The following is a 16,506-nucleotide window of genomic DNA, read 5'->3' on the forward strand; positions in this document are numbered from 1 at the left end:
AAGCGGGGTTGCACATGTGTTCGGAATGTTAATACCAAATGAGTTGATCTTATAAAAAAATAATAACGTGTTTTTTTCCCCAAAGATAAAACTTTTATTCGAACATCCACTGGTCGCTCGATAAGAGTCCCAGCCTCTTCTCACACCACATCCCCGATTCCCTTTCTTCTTCCGTTTACTGCTCAAATGTCACCTGAGATTTGACCATCTACACAACACGGGCCACGCACAAGTCCACCCACAAGTTCTTCATGCTCATCATCCTCTCCAGCTGAGAGCAGAGGCTCAAAGTGTCTCCAAAGCTTCGTCGTGAAGTCAAAGGTAGAGGGCTCACTTGAGTGAGAAAAGCTTGTCCATGGAAACACCCACACTAGATGTTTGTGTAGGACACCTCTGCTGATACACGATGACTTTGGCACAGATATAGAAACAAGGCCGTCAGGGTTTTATTGATTCCTATCATTGTTGAATAGGTCACCACAGGAACACTCTCAATGTAAACATCTCACCACAGACACCTGGAACAACAACACCACAGCTTACATGGATTGATTTGGTTCTCCCTGCTTCTAACCATTTTTTTTTTAAATCACATCATACCTAAAGTGCGAGCTTCGCTGACCTAGCTAAAGTGCTAAAGGCTACAAGGTGAGTTTACTGGAGACCATTTCTGACGTCACAGGGAAGAAGGAACTGAAAACATCATGTTAATAGATTGTAAAATTGAGTTCTGGAGTCTGTGCTGCGTGATTCCTGGAAAACAAAGATTTATGATCGCACAAAGCTGCCGCTTCTTATCTGTGGACCGCGGCCCACAAAACACAGCTTAGCTTGTTAGCGTGTCTGAGTCAGTATCGCTCATGATCGATCAACATAGCTGCCGTTATAGAAGCAGTTTCCTCATCACTCCTCTTCAACTGTTAACTGGGAGTTTCTTTCCACTTGCTTTCCACCAGAGGGACCCTGAGAGGTTCCCGGCAACTCCTGGTTCTCAAGTGTGACGCGAGAAAGTCTATCGTGATATTGAGAACATGATGTAGCACCCCCAGAACCTGAATCCTCCCCAGCCCCACGCAAACAAAATAACTGTGATGAGCCACACGCGACGTAGAGGTGAAGTCCTCCAAAGAGATCAACACACACAGTGAATTCTTCTCACAATCTTGATGTACCAGATCTAATCATGTTTGATCACTAGCGCTACCTGATGGCCAAAGCAACCACTTACAATCCAAATCTACACATTCCTCATCGGACCGCGAATGAAACCTGCGGTATTAATATAGAAAATCAACTTTGTTTAATGAAAAAATAGGATCAACGTTTCTGACATCATGAGACGGATCTGTTTCATGAAACCTTTCATTGTTGACTAAAGCGCCTCTCCCCATCCTTGACTGGTCACTTCCACCCTCAGGAAACCTCGATGACCTCCATGCTGCCAGAGAAGCTCGACTGACTTCCCATCTTACGAAGCTCCTCTCGTGATCGGCTGTCCGTCATCCCGTCTCCAAACTCCATCTGACAGCTGCGGCGTTTCAGCTGCTTCTCGAAGTTGCTCTCTTCATGCCAGCTCCTCCTCGAGTCTCCGCGGTCGCCAGTCCTCTGCCCGCCGCGCCGCCGTACCGCCTCCAAGCCCTGAGTGCAGCTGAAGGCAGCAAAGCTGCCACTGCCGCTACTGCTCAAAATGGCCGACGTGGAGTAGAAACGCGTGGATTCGGATGAGAGGTACCAGCCGCCAGCCAGCGAGGAGGTGGTGACGGTGACGGGGCCCAGTAAGATGTCCGAGTGCCAGCCTTTCAGGCCGCTGCTGGACCCCTGCTTGGCCAGGTGCTGTTGACTTCTCGACAGACCGAACAGGAAGCTGGTGGCCGTCTCCTCCACACTGCCACTGCGGGGAAGGGAGCAGTTTGAAACTGCTGGTGCAGGCTTGGTACGGGTTGGTGGCGCTGCTCGCTCAGGTATGTCCACCTCCTCTTTGTCAGGACTTTGCTCTGGAGTGGACTGCTCTGACACCTCCTCCACGGGAGAGAACTGGCACAGTTTAGCGGACGCTTCTTTGAAACCAGGTTTGTAGAACTCTCCAGAGTCACCACCGGGGGGCGCAAACACGCGATGAGTACCACTCAAGCTTGGCTCTCCATATGATTTGATGTCCAAAGAAAAGTTTCTCTGTAGCCGAACTCTGTCCTCGGGTCCGTCTGATAGATGCAGGCTGCTCAGTGCTTGAGCTAGGCGACGCTCTTCAGGGTTGTTGGCCAGAACGCAGGGCAGTGTGAGGGGCTCCAGAGGGGTGGGTTCTTCTGGAGCTTCGAGGGCGGACTCTTCTGGAGTGCTCTTGACCTCAGCACTCAGCTCAGATGGACAAAGGCACTTAAGCTTGGAGTCATCTGAACTCTTTATCTTCTTCTCAAAGTCCAGCAGCTGACCCAGGAAGTTGAAGTTGGGGGAGATGGTTGGCCTCTTTTCCTTCACAAACCTGTGAAAGGCATCAGATGTTCAAGTGTTGAAAGAGGTCATATATGACGTACAAATGTGTTCTGTGATGGACTAGTGACAGCGAGCAGCAGTATACATGCGTTTGCTGGCTCACACTTTAGATTAGCGAACATACATATTACTGTACACATCTCATTCAAAGGTGTATTCGCAGCATTAGGGTGTCAAGTGCTTCCATGTTGAGGCTGGACGTCAGTGGAAACACACTGATAGCCACCCATTGAAAGGGGCATTACTGTGATGAGCCGGCGACAGGAGTCCAGGCGGATAGACAGCTATTGGTGTGCAGGACCGCCAACTCACTGGGGGCAGGCGAGGCTTCTCTCACGCCCTCACGCACCAACTTAGTTCATACAGTAAATAAACTCTGCGATGTGCTTGGTATCGTAATAACTCCTGAGATCAACAGGAGTGATATGTGGTTATTATTTCAGCTAGAATTTTGTACTGATGACGATGATTTCACTTTTGACGTGCTTCACCATTTCACTGAGGTTGATGGACCATTTCATTGATTAGTAGTTATAGTAGATGTAGTACTGTCTGCGAATATTAGTATTTTCTGTTAATATTATTTGTTTCAGATTAGTTAAGTTAAAGTTGTTAAAGTAGCAGTGGTGATCACAGTTGTAAACTGTCAAAAACCTCCAAGTTGTTTTAGTTGTAGTATAACACGCAGTAGCTGAGGTAGTAGTAGCTGGCTTAGTAGCAGTTGAAACTCAAACACCAGCAGTAGTTATTGGACTTCTAGTTTGAAGTAGGAGTTGCAGTATATGTAGCAGAGGCAGTAGTACCATGGTAGAAACAGAGCAGTAGATGGTAGATGTTGAGGCTACAACTGTAGTCGTGACTCATTCGTATTCTACGTATTCATGTACTAGCAGCTTATTAAATAAGCAAGTAACTAGTTTATACAAGTATTATTTTACTAATGCTGGCTGGTAATGTGAGCAAGTGCCAGTGTCAGCTGACCTGTAGGCCTCGTCCAGCGACATGTCCATCCTCTTCATAATGTAGGCGATGGCGATGGTGGCTGAGCGGGAGATTCCTGCCAGACAGTGAACCAGGACCCGAGCGTTGGAAGCCTTCGCCTTCTCTGGAATGGCAGACCATGCCTGATGAAAACATGTCTTCCTCACACGGGCCCTCACAGAAACAGAGCTCACCTATGAACTCCACCGATCGGTCCAGCCAGGGCAGGATCTTCTCACAGAAGCTGTCGTTGACGGGCACGCGGAGGAAGTGGGACTCCAGGATGAAGTCTGGTTTGGGACAGGTGTTGCTGGCGTTCAACACATAACCAATGTCGTTCTGCTGCATCAGCTCCTGCAGTCAAAAAGATCCAACGTTGGAACATACAAACTGTCTTTGATGTACGCAACACTGCATTGACCTGAAACACAGCTAACAAGTTGTGATTTTCATTTCCAAACAAAACAGAGAGGTCAGTCTGCACTTGGCAGTCACATCAGTGGAATCATTTGAAGTGCAGCTGCAGAACACAAGCAAGCTGTAAATAGCTATTTATTGAGGATGCAACAGATGTTGCAGCCCAACAAGCAGTTTATTTTCTTGTTTAGCTTTTGCCACATTTCACAGTCAAACTGCCCTAAAACCCCAAGACTTTGGGGTAAACAACTTAGAAAAGTGCAGAACTTGATGACTATTTTGAAAGAAAAAAAAAGACAAGTTAAATATTGTGACATTAATTTTCAAGTGAATTCTGCTTGAAAACGTGAATGTTGCAGATGTGACTGGTCACCTTGTTGAGGACATCTCTCTGGCAGCCCAGGTACAGGTGAGGCAGGATACGTGTCGGCCCAATGTTGGTCACTGGGAGACAGGGCTGAGAGATACAGGAGGGAACCAGTGCTGACTTTCCCTCACACAGTCCCGGGAACAGATGGGAGAACTCTGAGAAACCACCTAGAAGAGTGGAAACATCAATAGTTTTTAACACTACAGGAATGAGGCGTTAGCATTTTGGGTGCGGCGAATGATTCTTATTTCTCATCAAGCATCATATTATATTTATAGTCACAGAAGCTCCCATCAGGGAAGTGAGTAGTGGGCCTGCGCCACCTTACACTAGCTCCATCATTCATCCTGGTCACACCTGTCCTCTTCATGTCAGAAACTCAGATTCTCTGGAAGTCTGGATGGAGTCACGTGGGTGTTCTCACATGTGATGAATGAATATGTATAAATGACAACAACTTAAAAACAGAGCAGCCTCATGATGTGGCACTTTCATGGGGTAAAGCAAGAGTTTAATGCTTTTAATACATACACAAGGACCCTCAAAGTACGTTCCAGTGGCTACTCAACCTTACAAGTTCAGTTCATTCAGTATTGGAGCTGTTGATGCAAACCAGCCCTAACTGGATTTAAATGACTCTATCAAAGCCTTGTCTGTTTGGAGTGCTGCAGCAAATCAGTGTAAACAGCTTGTGGCTGCCCGCAGATGATGCCCCCTGTCACAGTCACTCCAGCCAGCTACTACCCAGCCAACCACAACATCAGTTCATACTTTCATATTTCATCTGAATCAATACAAATCGCAGTAGTGCTGCGCTCATACCACCTGGTCGAGTGAACACACACCTTGGCTCGTGGTTTTGGAAAGATATCCTCTCATTATTTGTAGAAAACTATTTGGCAAAACAACAGCAGAAATGAGAAGAGGGACTGCCAGCAAAACAACTGCCACAGAGAAACTTCGATTGCAGGGAGATCACTTGACATGGGATGCATGTCTGGCTCACACCTTGAAATTTGGCTTGCCACAGAAAAGCAAAGTGAAACAGCTGATCAATAGCTCATAACTTGAACAACTGGTTGTTCAAGTCACTCGTACATCAACATCACATCAGCTGCACAGCCGAGCTGCTGCCGCCCTCTGCCTGGTGCTCTCAGTCACGCACGCTGCATCCCTCACTGTTGTTGCCAAGCAACAAGCCTCTAACTCGATCCTCAGATGAATCTCTCGGCTCTGCACGTCCAACAAGTGAAGACATTTGCTTCCACACTAGATGAAACCATTTTATCAGCAGCTTTAGTCTTCTTCATTCCAGGTCCTCAGAAAACACTCATTTAGCAGATATATATTTCCAGTCTTCTGAAAACGCGAGAACGCAATCTATCATCAATGATCGATGATGACGCACCATAATAAATCATTCCAGTATTGCAGCAGCAACTGATGAACAAACTTTACTGTAGGGGGCGCCACATTGTCAGGATCCTTGACAATGATATTTTATAACCCTTTTCACAGAAGTCGCAGTGGGATATGATTTATTTTTCAAGTGTCCTTAATCAATAAACTGTAAAAAACCGTTCAGTTGCTGGTTAAATATAAATGCAAATAGCTTTATACAGTCTTGCCAGATTTGTATAGTACACCATTCCAATTTAGAATTTGGAATGGTAAAATAATTACGAGAGAAAAAATGTAAAATGCATGACTTGAAGAGCTGACATGAACAATCCAAATATGAACAAGATAAAGGAGCGAAAAGGAAAGGGCTTACTGTGAAAGCAACTTCAACAATCATTACGATAACATGAACGTAAATAATTATTAAACATAATAACAATAACTAGAAAGACATTGGGACAACGGCCCAGAGTGTAATTTTTGTTCCCACTATCACTGCCATACATCTGTCATCTGTATAATTTGGGTCAATAACGTTGAGAGTGCTATGCGTTCAATCGAACAGGAGGTGGCAGTAGGGCTACAGAGCCCATACAAAGCTCACACTGCAGCAGTGAAGAAGAGGCCATGCCGCAGGAAATTAATGAGGAAACCTTCAAAGCGTTGGTATATCCACATTTGGACACCATAGTCAAAAACGATGTACTTCAGTGATCTGCTCATACTTTTGAGTAGGACTGCAACATCTAGTCAACGAGAGTTGACTGTTGAAGTAGTCACTGACGACTTGATGCATGTAGTGATGTCATCCCTCTCTTTTGTGTGAGTGTGCGAGCGATCATAATACCAGAAATGACAGATGCAACTGTTATATTATTCTAAAAATAGATTTATTTTGTATGTTTTTTACACACAACCTTTGCACTGGTATTTGGTACTTAAATTCCATTAGAGGGGACATTCCACGTGTCAGATAGTCTTCACGTAGTCATTGATTTATAATGAAAACTTTCAGACAGAAATCTAAAATGAAGTACTACATTATCAAATAACCCATTTCATAATGTGTGAGTTTTTGAAATCTCTATTTGCAACATTTGAACTTGTTTCTTTTTTTATTAACATATTTATTAACTATTTACTCAAATGTTTTCTCCAATATTTCACTTCTTAATTTCGTCTTTTGGTTTGGTGGCCCCTCACAACATCCCCAGAATATAATGCGGCCCCGAGCAGATTTAGGTTCCCAGCCAGAGCACTAAAACATTGTTAAAAGCACATATAACACTCGAAACAACATTCCAGTAGAGGAACAGTTTACTTCTATACGAAATGTTCAGAACCTTCATAAAATCAAATGGAGCTGCAGAACACCATAAAAATGTAATCACTTTTTCCAACTTACAAGTTATTTAAATATGATTTATTTTAACTTGCAATGTATTACTTACTACTTTTTTAATTCTGTTTATTGAGTTGGATTAACTCTAGGAACTTCATGTTTGGGGCAAACAAATTGCAAAGACAAAATTATGCTTCAAAAAAGGTGGGATAAATGGTAATCAATCCAAAATAAATAAATAATTCTAATTAATAAAAAATACTTATATAAATATAAATAATTATATTTCCAAATTAAAAAATCTAATACAGAATACTTAAGTAAAATTGTAAAATAAATGTTTAATATTAAATGATCGCTTATGAGACCAATAAATAAGATTGAAAGTATTGGAGTTATGAATTATATGATTAAAGTATCAAATTACAGTTGAATCAAATAAAATTTCAAAGCTCAGAGACCAACTCGTCAAAAAAAAGAAAAATATATAAATCACAGTAATAAAGAATACTAGTCTGGTATGATCTGTCTTGCCAGTCCCACTCCAATAGATGTACGGGAATGAAATTTAAAATTTCATACGAGGATGACAAAAACTTGACTTAATGGGCAGACAAGGCCACACAAACACAAGATCTGTAATTATTTAAGTTGGCAATAATAAAATGTATATAAAATAAAGAGAAGAAAAAGTATCAAGTCCAGAAAACTTTAGAAATCAGTTATTATTATAGTCAGGAGTTGAGCTGGATCTGCAGTGAAAGTGACCAAGCTTGTTTGTTCTTTGCCATAAACATGGTTTATTTGTGTGCGACAGTGTGACTTCTGTCTATTTCTGCAGTGGATAGAAGCCATTAGCCTGCAGCTCCATAGTCTGTCTGGCTCGTGTTACAGCAGCCTAAAAGAACTGTTTCCAGCGGTGGTTTCGTTATATAAGCATGATGTCATGAAGTCACCACCCTCACAGACCAGCAGCAGCACATGTGTTTACAGAAAGAGAAGCAGCAGGAGGAAGTTACAACACACAACCATAACTTGTCATGACTTCTAAAATACAATGACAGATCAGGAAGTGGATTGTTACTGATGAAAACCAAATAACCAAGAGGAACAGTATTTCAAGAAGTGGGCCTCCATGGGTCTTTTACAGCTGTTGCACAAACAACAAGTGATGGAAATCAGTTTTGATTATTCAACCGTATTATTCCCAGTGTGTGACATGAGCTTTTTCAGCTTGTTAACCATTTTATAGGTGACACATAAGAACCACTTTTCATATATTGTGGACCCCTTCTCTTCTCAGGCAAGAGAAGGCCTGCTACCAAGGCAGGCCTTCTCTCTCATTCAAAAAATCAAAAAAGATTTTTTTTTTTTTTTTTTTGCTCAAGTTCCTGATAACCAAAGTAGGAAATGTAGCAAGTGATTGTGGTTAATTGTTTTTAAACTTTAAGTTTATACGCTTCCTAATATATTTCCAGTTAACTTAACTTTCATGGAAACCCCAATGAATGTTCTGTAACTCACTAGTTCATCATTCCATCAGATGGAATGAATATTTTCACATCTTTCTCAACCTTCTTCTGGTTTTGGTAATTCAGTCTAAAACCACAAATTTCTTCACTCCCAATTTCTTTCTAATGTGTGAACTATAACAAAGGACTTACTTGGGAACTAGATGTGTGGATTTGTTGCAAAGCTACCAACGATAATATGGGTCATTAACTGCCTGCCTCCTGTCAAAACTATAGTGAATCGCAGTCCATGGAGGAGTGAGTCACCTGAGAGCAGGTGGACGGAAGGGAAGCTTCTCTCAAGCTTGACCAGCAGGACGCTCAGGAAGCAGTCGGAGCCCAGAGCAGCGAGGTCTGAAGAGCTCTGGTCGTACACGACGACTTCCTGGTCATCCTGAAGCTCCAGCTGGAACACAGTCAACATGGGAGTCAGAAGAAGCTCAAATCAGATTTTGTGTCGCTCTCTTGGTGTCTGGCTGGTGATGACGCAGCTCTGTAGCTGAAGTATTGCTTTGATATTTTATATTCAAAGATAAAGACCAACAATGATGAACAATTAATGAGCCACAGATATGGAATGTAGATAAAGCCAATTTTGACGGTAATTCCCGAAAACGGTGTAAAATAGAGCCTAAAATTCCAATAAAGTGCTGAGCTAATGGGAAAATAATGGTGTTCAAAGCAAAAAAAAAAAAAAACAGAGTAAGACAGCCTGGGGTCAACGGTCGCAGCACCAGCGTGTTTACCTTGTTCTTGGCTGAGTGCTGCAGCAGCTCTGTGATCTGGACTTTGTCCTGCTGCAGTCTCCTCTTCATCAGCTTGGAGCAGTTGACATTGACGGCCTCCAGGATGTGTGAGGCGTTGTAGTCCACGAAAGGTCTGCTGTCGATCAGAACCACACGGTCCAGGCCGCCCTCCAGCAGGGCCACCAGCGCTTCAGCCCCAATGGGCCGCACCGTTCTAGGCCTCAGCATCTTGGAACCAGTTTTGGTCACAGGTGGAAAACTACACCCTCCCACAGACCCACCCTCCCCCCACCCCCCTGCCTGGCTGCCTGTCGTCCCAACCTCCTCCTGCCTGTCTTGTCCGTCTCAGACTGGAGGTCAGGTTCAGTCGGGCAGTCGGGTAAAAACCTTCAGAGAAAGAAGCGCTTCATTGTGTCTGCGCAGTATGATGTCATCGTGATGGCGCTTGGCTACAGCCCTCCACTGCCCCCCACTCCAGGGCTGATGGAAAAACAGAGGGAGAAATTGAGAGGTGCCACTCTCGTATTAAAATCCAAAAGTGTCTTTGATGAAGACGAGAGCGTCAAAGTGATGTGGCTCAGTCAGAGTGAAGTTCCGAACAAGGACAGACTTCACTCCTCTCCACCTGGACTCAGAGCCAATCGGGACGACTGACCCTGGCCTTCAGGATGAGGAGTTCAGAATCTGAAATGAGAAAATTAAATCTGTGTCACCAGTTGAATGGCATTTTATTTTAACAACAATGCTGCATAAAGGAAATGGTTAGAGACATGAAAAAAAATTGCTCGAACTGCACCACCACGTGAGACGTGAGGATATTAATCACACGCCTGAGGCAGAGCTGGAAATACTGGATCATTCGTACACATTATCAGAGGCTCCACCCAGAAATCCTATACGGTCAGAATAGGACATTCACAGCATTTTTAGGTGCATTACCATAAATCCACACGTTCACCATCTTAAATGGTGGCACTCTAACCAGCTGATGTATGTTGGTAATGTATTAGATTCTTGCTTTTATCATTCAACAATTTCTCAAAAGTATTTGCTTATTTCAATAATTACAAACTAGCATGACAAAAATAATCAGCTGTTCCACACAATTTTACATTTTGATTCCTGGTATGTTAAGGCCAAATGAATAGCAGGAAGTAGTACTTCCCTGAGCAACAGAATTACCAATAAATAAATCAGAGAGGCAATGGTTAAATATATGTAACTAAAATAAAACATAAAATATCTGTAGTGTAGTATAACAGAAGACGTATGAACACGTATTGTATATGTAAGACTGATTAACAACTGTATTTTTGATTGTTTTAGGGTCTAAATGTTGAATCCAAAGCACCAGTGAAGTCAGGATTTCTGACTGTAAGACATGTTGAACACCTTCGTTGTTTGTTCGTTTCAATGACGTCCTATCTTCTAGGTTAAAAGTACTAGGTCAGTGACCACACCTGTGGGAGTGTTTTGTCTGCTGTGAACAGTAGTATAGTTTGATAGCACAAAGTTAATGTTTGTTTTACAACTTGTTCCTGAACGTAATGGCACACAAACTGTACAGGTCACTACATTCTGAACTGGATCCGTGTATGGAATTAATTTTCCAATTCCAGAAAACTGTTGAATCGGACTTGCAATGGCGAATGCAAGACAATTCATCAGCCTGAAGCTTATATGAGAAGGTACCATTTGCGACAGACACATCTAGCTGGATGTAACACATCTAGCTGGATGTAACACATCCACGTTAACATTACCAGCTAGAAAACATTAAGGACACAGCATGAAGACAACTAAAACACCATTAGACCAAGACTGATCAGAATTCCAACACACAAAGAGAACAGATATTGAAAAACTGAAAGCCTACACATAGCCATTAGCATTGCCACTTGGAACTTCAGTACTACTTAAACTACTATTACAATATCTATTGTGACACTTGAAAACAAAAAAATTCAAATTACAATACATGGCAGGGGCTGCAGGATGAAATGAATATATGATGCTTTATCAGGGGCCACAAACGGCTCCCAGGTCATAGGCATGCCGATCAACATACGTCAGTGCACACTCTTGACATCATTTGGTTTGAGTCAGCATCCCAGAGCAGGAGCAGCCTTTTAATGTTCAACCAAGTGTTGACATTTCTTAGAGTTTAACAGTGCTCAACTAGAAAAGATAATTGGTTCCGACAGACCTTGCTCTGGTGCCAGTCCCTTTCTCCACATCAGAGTTGTCATGTTGAAACATAATTCAAGACATTCCACCTTTATCAGTTACAGAAGTGTAATGGGAGTATTAACAATAGTCCAGTTCATTTTGTCCCACTAGTGTGGGGAGTGAACTTTATGGGTGGTATATGGGAGAGCAGATGTGCGCTTGATGTCAGAGGAAGCAACAGTAAAATTAAAGTGAAGCGGCAGTTACTAATAATCCTTGTTTGTCTCAGTGATTGATGTCGGCCTTTGAGATGCTTCCTGGTGCAGCAGGAAACTCCCTCCACTCGCTGAAATACAAGTCAACAAAGAAAAATCCCCAAACATGCCTGCGCTCCCGGAACCAGGGTTGCGTCCGCACCGGGCATCAAACATGTGGCGGTTCCTTCAGAGTGAAGCGGAGGATGACAGCAGTGCATCCGCAGAAGGATTCCACTCTGACATTATGAAGCAGTTTTTTTACCAGAACCAGACAGAAACCACCTGAAACTATCTGGGGGTCTGGTTCATAAGTGAGGATGTGAAACTGAAACGTCTGAACTGTAAGTAATAAAGAGTGCTTGTCACACCTTAACCTTAACCTAAAGGTCAGGTTCTCTATTCACATCCCATTTATGAGCATCCGCCAGTGTTTGACCACAAACATTGGACAAGGTCAGTTTAATCATTTTACCTCCTGCTAAGTCAGTTTATTCATCAGTGGCTGATGAATAAATGAGCGAGGACAACAAGGGACAGACTCCAGAAACAGGAGGTTACAAAGCTGCCACTTCTGCTGAGTGAAATGAGATGATTGCTTCATAATTCTAAAAAAATATTTTGAAGATGGCACTGAGGCAAATGTTTTATTTCCTGTATGTAACCAGCGATGGGGGAAAAAAAAAGCTGAGGCGATAACGATGAATCACTTACAGACATTCCTCAAGCGCAACACCCGAGGCTTCAGCGCTTAGAAAATGCTCTTCACTTTATAAACCACAATTAAAAAGATTCCATGACAAGTTTTTTTAAAGTGGGGAATTTCCTCTACAGACCTGTGATGCAATTAATTGCCAGATACTGCATCGCCCAAACAGATGGAGTCAGTGACGTCACCTGAGACTGAACAAATGGGTGAAACCTGTTATTAAGTAATGTAAAACATGGAAGGGGCTTGCCTCTTTCAGTTTTATTTTGATAAGGCGCCGATGGAGACGTGCTCTGGACATCAACGTTGGTGGTTCCAGAGTGCAGATTTACATTAACTGAAGTAACTGAAAATGTATTGTCACATACTTTTTCATTTCAACTTCATTTCACCATTCATAAGTGTCAAAAGAACGTTGGAGGAGTGTTAGCTAAATGACATGTACATTTGCCATTTCATCACGACAACAAGTCTGTGTTCCAGACTAAAGAGAAGCTTTTCGGGTGCACTTCCTTAATGTATTATCGAAAACCTATCACAATAAAATAACTTCTGCAGACCACTAATAAAACAGATCTATATCTCCTATACATATATATATATATATGAAAAGAAAAAGAAAAAAGATCTGAACTTGATACTTCACTGAGTTATATGCGAGTATTATGTATGGCGGCAAATACAGGTACACTGGAAAAATTCCACAACCAACAGACGAGTGACTCTGGTTTTCCTGGACAAGCCACTGAAAAAGACTGAATGAACCAAACTCCAACTGGCGATATTGGTCTTGAATAAAGTTAAGTTCACTGATAATGCTACAATTGATGGCGTTCAAAAAGACGTTCTCATCAGCTACAGTTAGTGAAACTGTAACACGCTGGCTTTATCAACTTAACCATTACATATGAGCATGTGAGTTTCCAAAGAACTCATCGAACCAACTTAATAGAATTAACATCAGCTGGATTCAAAGAGATGTCCTCCAGATAGGAAGCCTTCACACTGAGGTCGACACTGTCCAAAACAGGGGTCACCAACGTCGACAGGAATGTGTTTTTAAATTAGATCATTCAATGAGCAGAGTTTACAAAAATACACGTTCAAATGGTCGTATCACTCTTTTGACTCCACCTGCCACAGGACGATCCGCCCCTCGGACCGAAGTTTAATAACTGACAGACTTTAAAAGGACTCTGACCTATGACATCAACGACAGACATGCAAATATGAGCCTTGAGTCACACAATCCAGAGCGGCAGGTCAGCTTGATGTTTTCCTACACACGTGATGCAAAGATATTTAAATTCATTCTCTGTTCTGAAAAGAGTCCAATCCAATACTCACTTCAACTTTAAACTAACGCGTGAACACATCAGCCCTACCATAGTCTCTCCGGGCAGACTCTTCTTTTACCGTTGCAGCATCGGAATATTTCCTCTATAACCAGTCGGGGTCTTTTAAAATTGAAACTTAGGACCCACTTCATTAGAATGACATTTTCGTCTGACTGAATGAAAGGCTTATTACAACTTTAGGATTGCAGGTCGCTCTTACTCATGAGTCAAGACCCAGTAAGACACATGTAGCCGAAGTAGGCGCCAATAAGAAGTGATGGCCGTCTGGCTTTGTGACTGGCTGAGGAGCTTAGTCATCTCAGACTCAGAGTAGAACTGATGCGTCTCAGATTATTTTAGCGCTTCAGCCATTTCAGATTGATGACACCTTGTCCTCACACACACAGCTGGGTGAAGATTCTCGTCACACCCAGGACCAGATGTTGACACGCTGTATTAGACACATTGGAATTCCAAGATGACTCAGGTGTTTAGGGGAAGCAGGCACTCTTGGATTTAAGTGCAACAAATATGGAGGAGCTGTGATATTATTTTCATCAGAAGGAAAATTTGAGGAAAATAAAGCAAAAAACCAAGGTTAAAATTGATAATACATTAAAGGTGATTTTTTTCCCCTTTTTTTCCTGGTTCTCAGTAACAGTAACAGTTGATGCTCGAAATCATTTTACTGAAATAAATGACTTATTCAACCAGAAGAAGTCAATTCCAATGTTACAGTAGTTTCAACACCAATACACGTGATTATACACTGTTAACATCAGGCACAACTTAACAAGTGTAGTTGAGAGGAGATAGTTAAACATTACATGACAGCACAACCAATTTTAACTCGGTTGTCACTACGAATGCAGTAATGGACGTAACATGGTAACTTTCTCGTGTGTTTTCTAGCGTCTCAATTCTGTAATACTGTAATATCGATGTATAAAACACCGACACGTTTCAACATGTTTAAGTCTCGTCGGTAACTTCTGCGACTAAACTTCCAGTCGAGGCCCGTGAACGTCACTCGACCAGACCGACGCTGGTCCCCGATGAAACACACACTGGAGCCGAACTCACCATTTGAAACTCGACGTCAGAGACCGAGCGGCCGATGGACTGTCCTGGCTCGAGTGAGTTCTGCTCTCGACCGGGGTTCACGGCTCTCAAACTGAAAGTAGAAGCGAGAAGTTGAGCTGAAACGGTGGAGGAGTGAAGTCGTCCCGCTGCCACCAGCGATGAGGTCACCGCGATAAAAATACAGGGGTGACGTCATTCGAGCCCCAGTCAAAATGAACTCAACAGGCGTCTTAAAGGCGCAGGCGGCCATTTTAACTGAGCCGACCACGGAGGGAAGGAAACTGTGATAACAAGTTGAAGTTAAATGTCGGTTGGATTCATTTGAAAAAGAAGGTGTGGAGAATTGTGTCGTCGCGAGACGTCTTCATTGTTTTTATATGAAGCCAACTTAACGTGCTTGTATGCTCCAATTCCAGTCAGTGCTTCCCCTTGTCTCACGTACATGAAATATGCTCAACACACACCAGTCATTCTCCTTGTGAATTCTTGGTTAGAAGCATTGTTGCAGTTTCCCATAAACGTGGAGCTGCTTAGCTCAACATTTCTGTACTCCTAATAACATTATTTTTAAGAAAAAAAGGTCTGCCTAGCACTGACTGTCTAACATCCGTGGAGTATACTCAGACAGTCAGTGGACAGTAATGTTTACAATGGTGTGCTGGTCTGTTTTTGAGTCTTCTCAGGTAATTTTCAAGGATGTTTTTGACAGTGTCTGTTACAGTGGGTTGTTGTGGCAAATGTTTGCCACTCTGGTGTTGATCACACCTTCCAAGTTACATTTAGAACAGATAGAAATGTGCCATTAATTTACCACTACTCATGAGTTAACCCAGCTATCGCACAATTGATTGAGATAAAAACAAAAAAACAACAACAATTCTGAGAGATCTATTATCAAATCGGCCCTAAAATTACCTCTGGACCTCACAATGTTGAAGACAACATGGAAGAGATGGATGGCTTCTCATTTAAGGTCAGGGTGTATCTGTCACAAGTAGAGCGGCTCCTTCATTATGGTTCAACCATGAATTAGCCGAGCAATATAGAAAGAACATGAAATCTTCATGGCACTTGCATGACATCACCTGTCCTCCAGACCAGACCACAGATCACAGCGGGTCCTTCATTATGGAAGCTGACATCGGCCTTTTTTCTTCCATTCACCGGGGGAAATCGCGCTTGTGTAACATAAAGTGCCCCACTGTTTACGGCTGGGGCAGTTTCGAGAGTGACAAACCACAAACAAAAGATTTCATGAAAAGAGGAAGAGAATATTTTCCATTCTGGAGCAATTAGTATGCATGGCTGACAAGGCCCGATGAATGTGCAGCACTGAGCCATGGTTACGCCATCTATAGCCTGTACTCTCTCTCCACCTCGACAAGATGAAGATGACAGCTGTGATACTGTTCTCAAAACGTTTAAAATTGAAAGAGGCTTCTTATTATCTCTTTGTGACACAGGTTTTCCCTTTGATGCTGGCAGGAAGAATGGCCCACAGCTTAGCTTACACGAAAGAGTGGCACATTCAACAAATCTGTCCTTGTGTCCTTCTTCTGCTGCTTATCCGGGGTCGGGTCACCGAGGCAGCATTTGGAGCAAGGAAGCCCAAATTTCTCGATCTGCACAAACCTCCTCCAGCTCCTCCCGGGGGACATGCCCGGAACACCTCCCCAGGGAGGCGTCCAGGGGGCAT

At 42.8% G+C, this 16,506-nt stretch overlaps 1 protein-coding gene across 1 annotated transcript; it reads right to left on the minus strand.

The window, feature by feature from the left end:
• Positions 1-57: 57 nt before the first annotated feature.
• On the minus strand, positions 58-15,029 carry dusp16 (dual specificity phosphatase 16). Its single transcript, XM_053863510.1, has 7 exons — positions 14,811-15,029; positions 9,259-9,942; positions 8,780-8,918; positions 4,262-4,425; positions 3,666-3,825; positions 3,472-3,595; positions 58-2,479 (listed from the first exon to the last, which is right to left on the minus strand). The coding sequence occupies exons 2-7, from the start codon at positions 9,484-9,486 to the stop codon at positions 1,414-1,416; spliced, it is 1,881 nt and encodes a 626-aa protein (XP_053719485.1). The 5' UTR covers positions 9,487-9,942; positions 14,811-15,029; the 3' UTR covers positions 58-1,413.
• Between the last annotated feature and the right edge of the window lie 1,477 nt (positions 15,030-16,506).

Source organism: Synchiropus splendidus, chromosome 4 (genome assembly GCF_027744825.2).
Source record: "Synchiropus splendidus isolate RoL2022-P1 chromosome 4, RoL_Sspl_1.0, whole genome shotgun sequence".
Lineage (NCBI taxonomy): Eukaryota > Metazoa > Chordata > Actinopteri > Syngnathiformes > Callionymidae > Synchiropus > Synchiropus splendidus.

Excerpts from the sequence above, each read along its gene's own strand:
- dusp16 (XM_053863510.1), bottom strand. The coding sequence starts at position 9,486 with ATGCTGAGGCCTAGAACGGTGCGGCCCATTGGGGCTGAAGCGCTGGTG. Across the intron at positions 4,426-8,779 it reads TTCCGTCCACCTGCTCTCAG|GTGGTTTCTCAGAGTTCTCC; the intron begins GTGACTCACTCC and ends CCACTCTTCTAG. Across the intron at positions 2,480-3,471 it reads TCGCTGGACGAGGCCTACAG|GTTTGTGAAGGAAAAGAGGC; the intron begins GTCAGCTGACAC and ends TGCCTTTCACAG.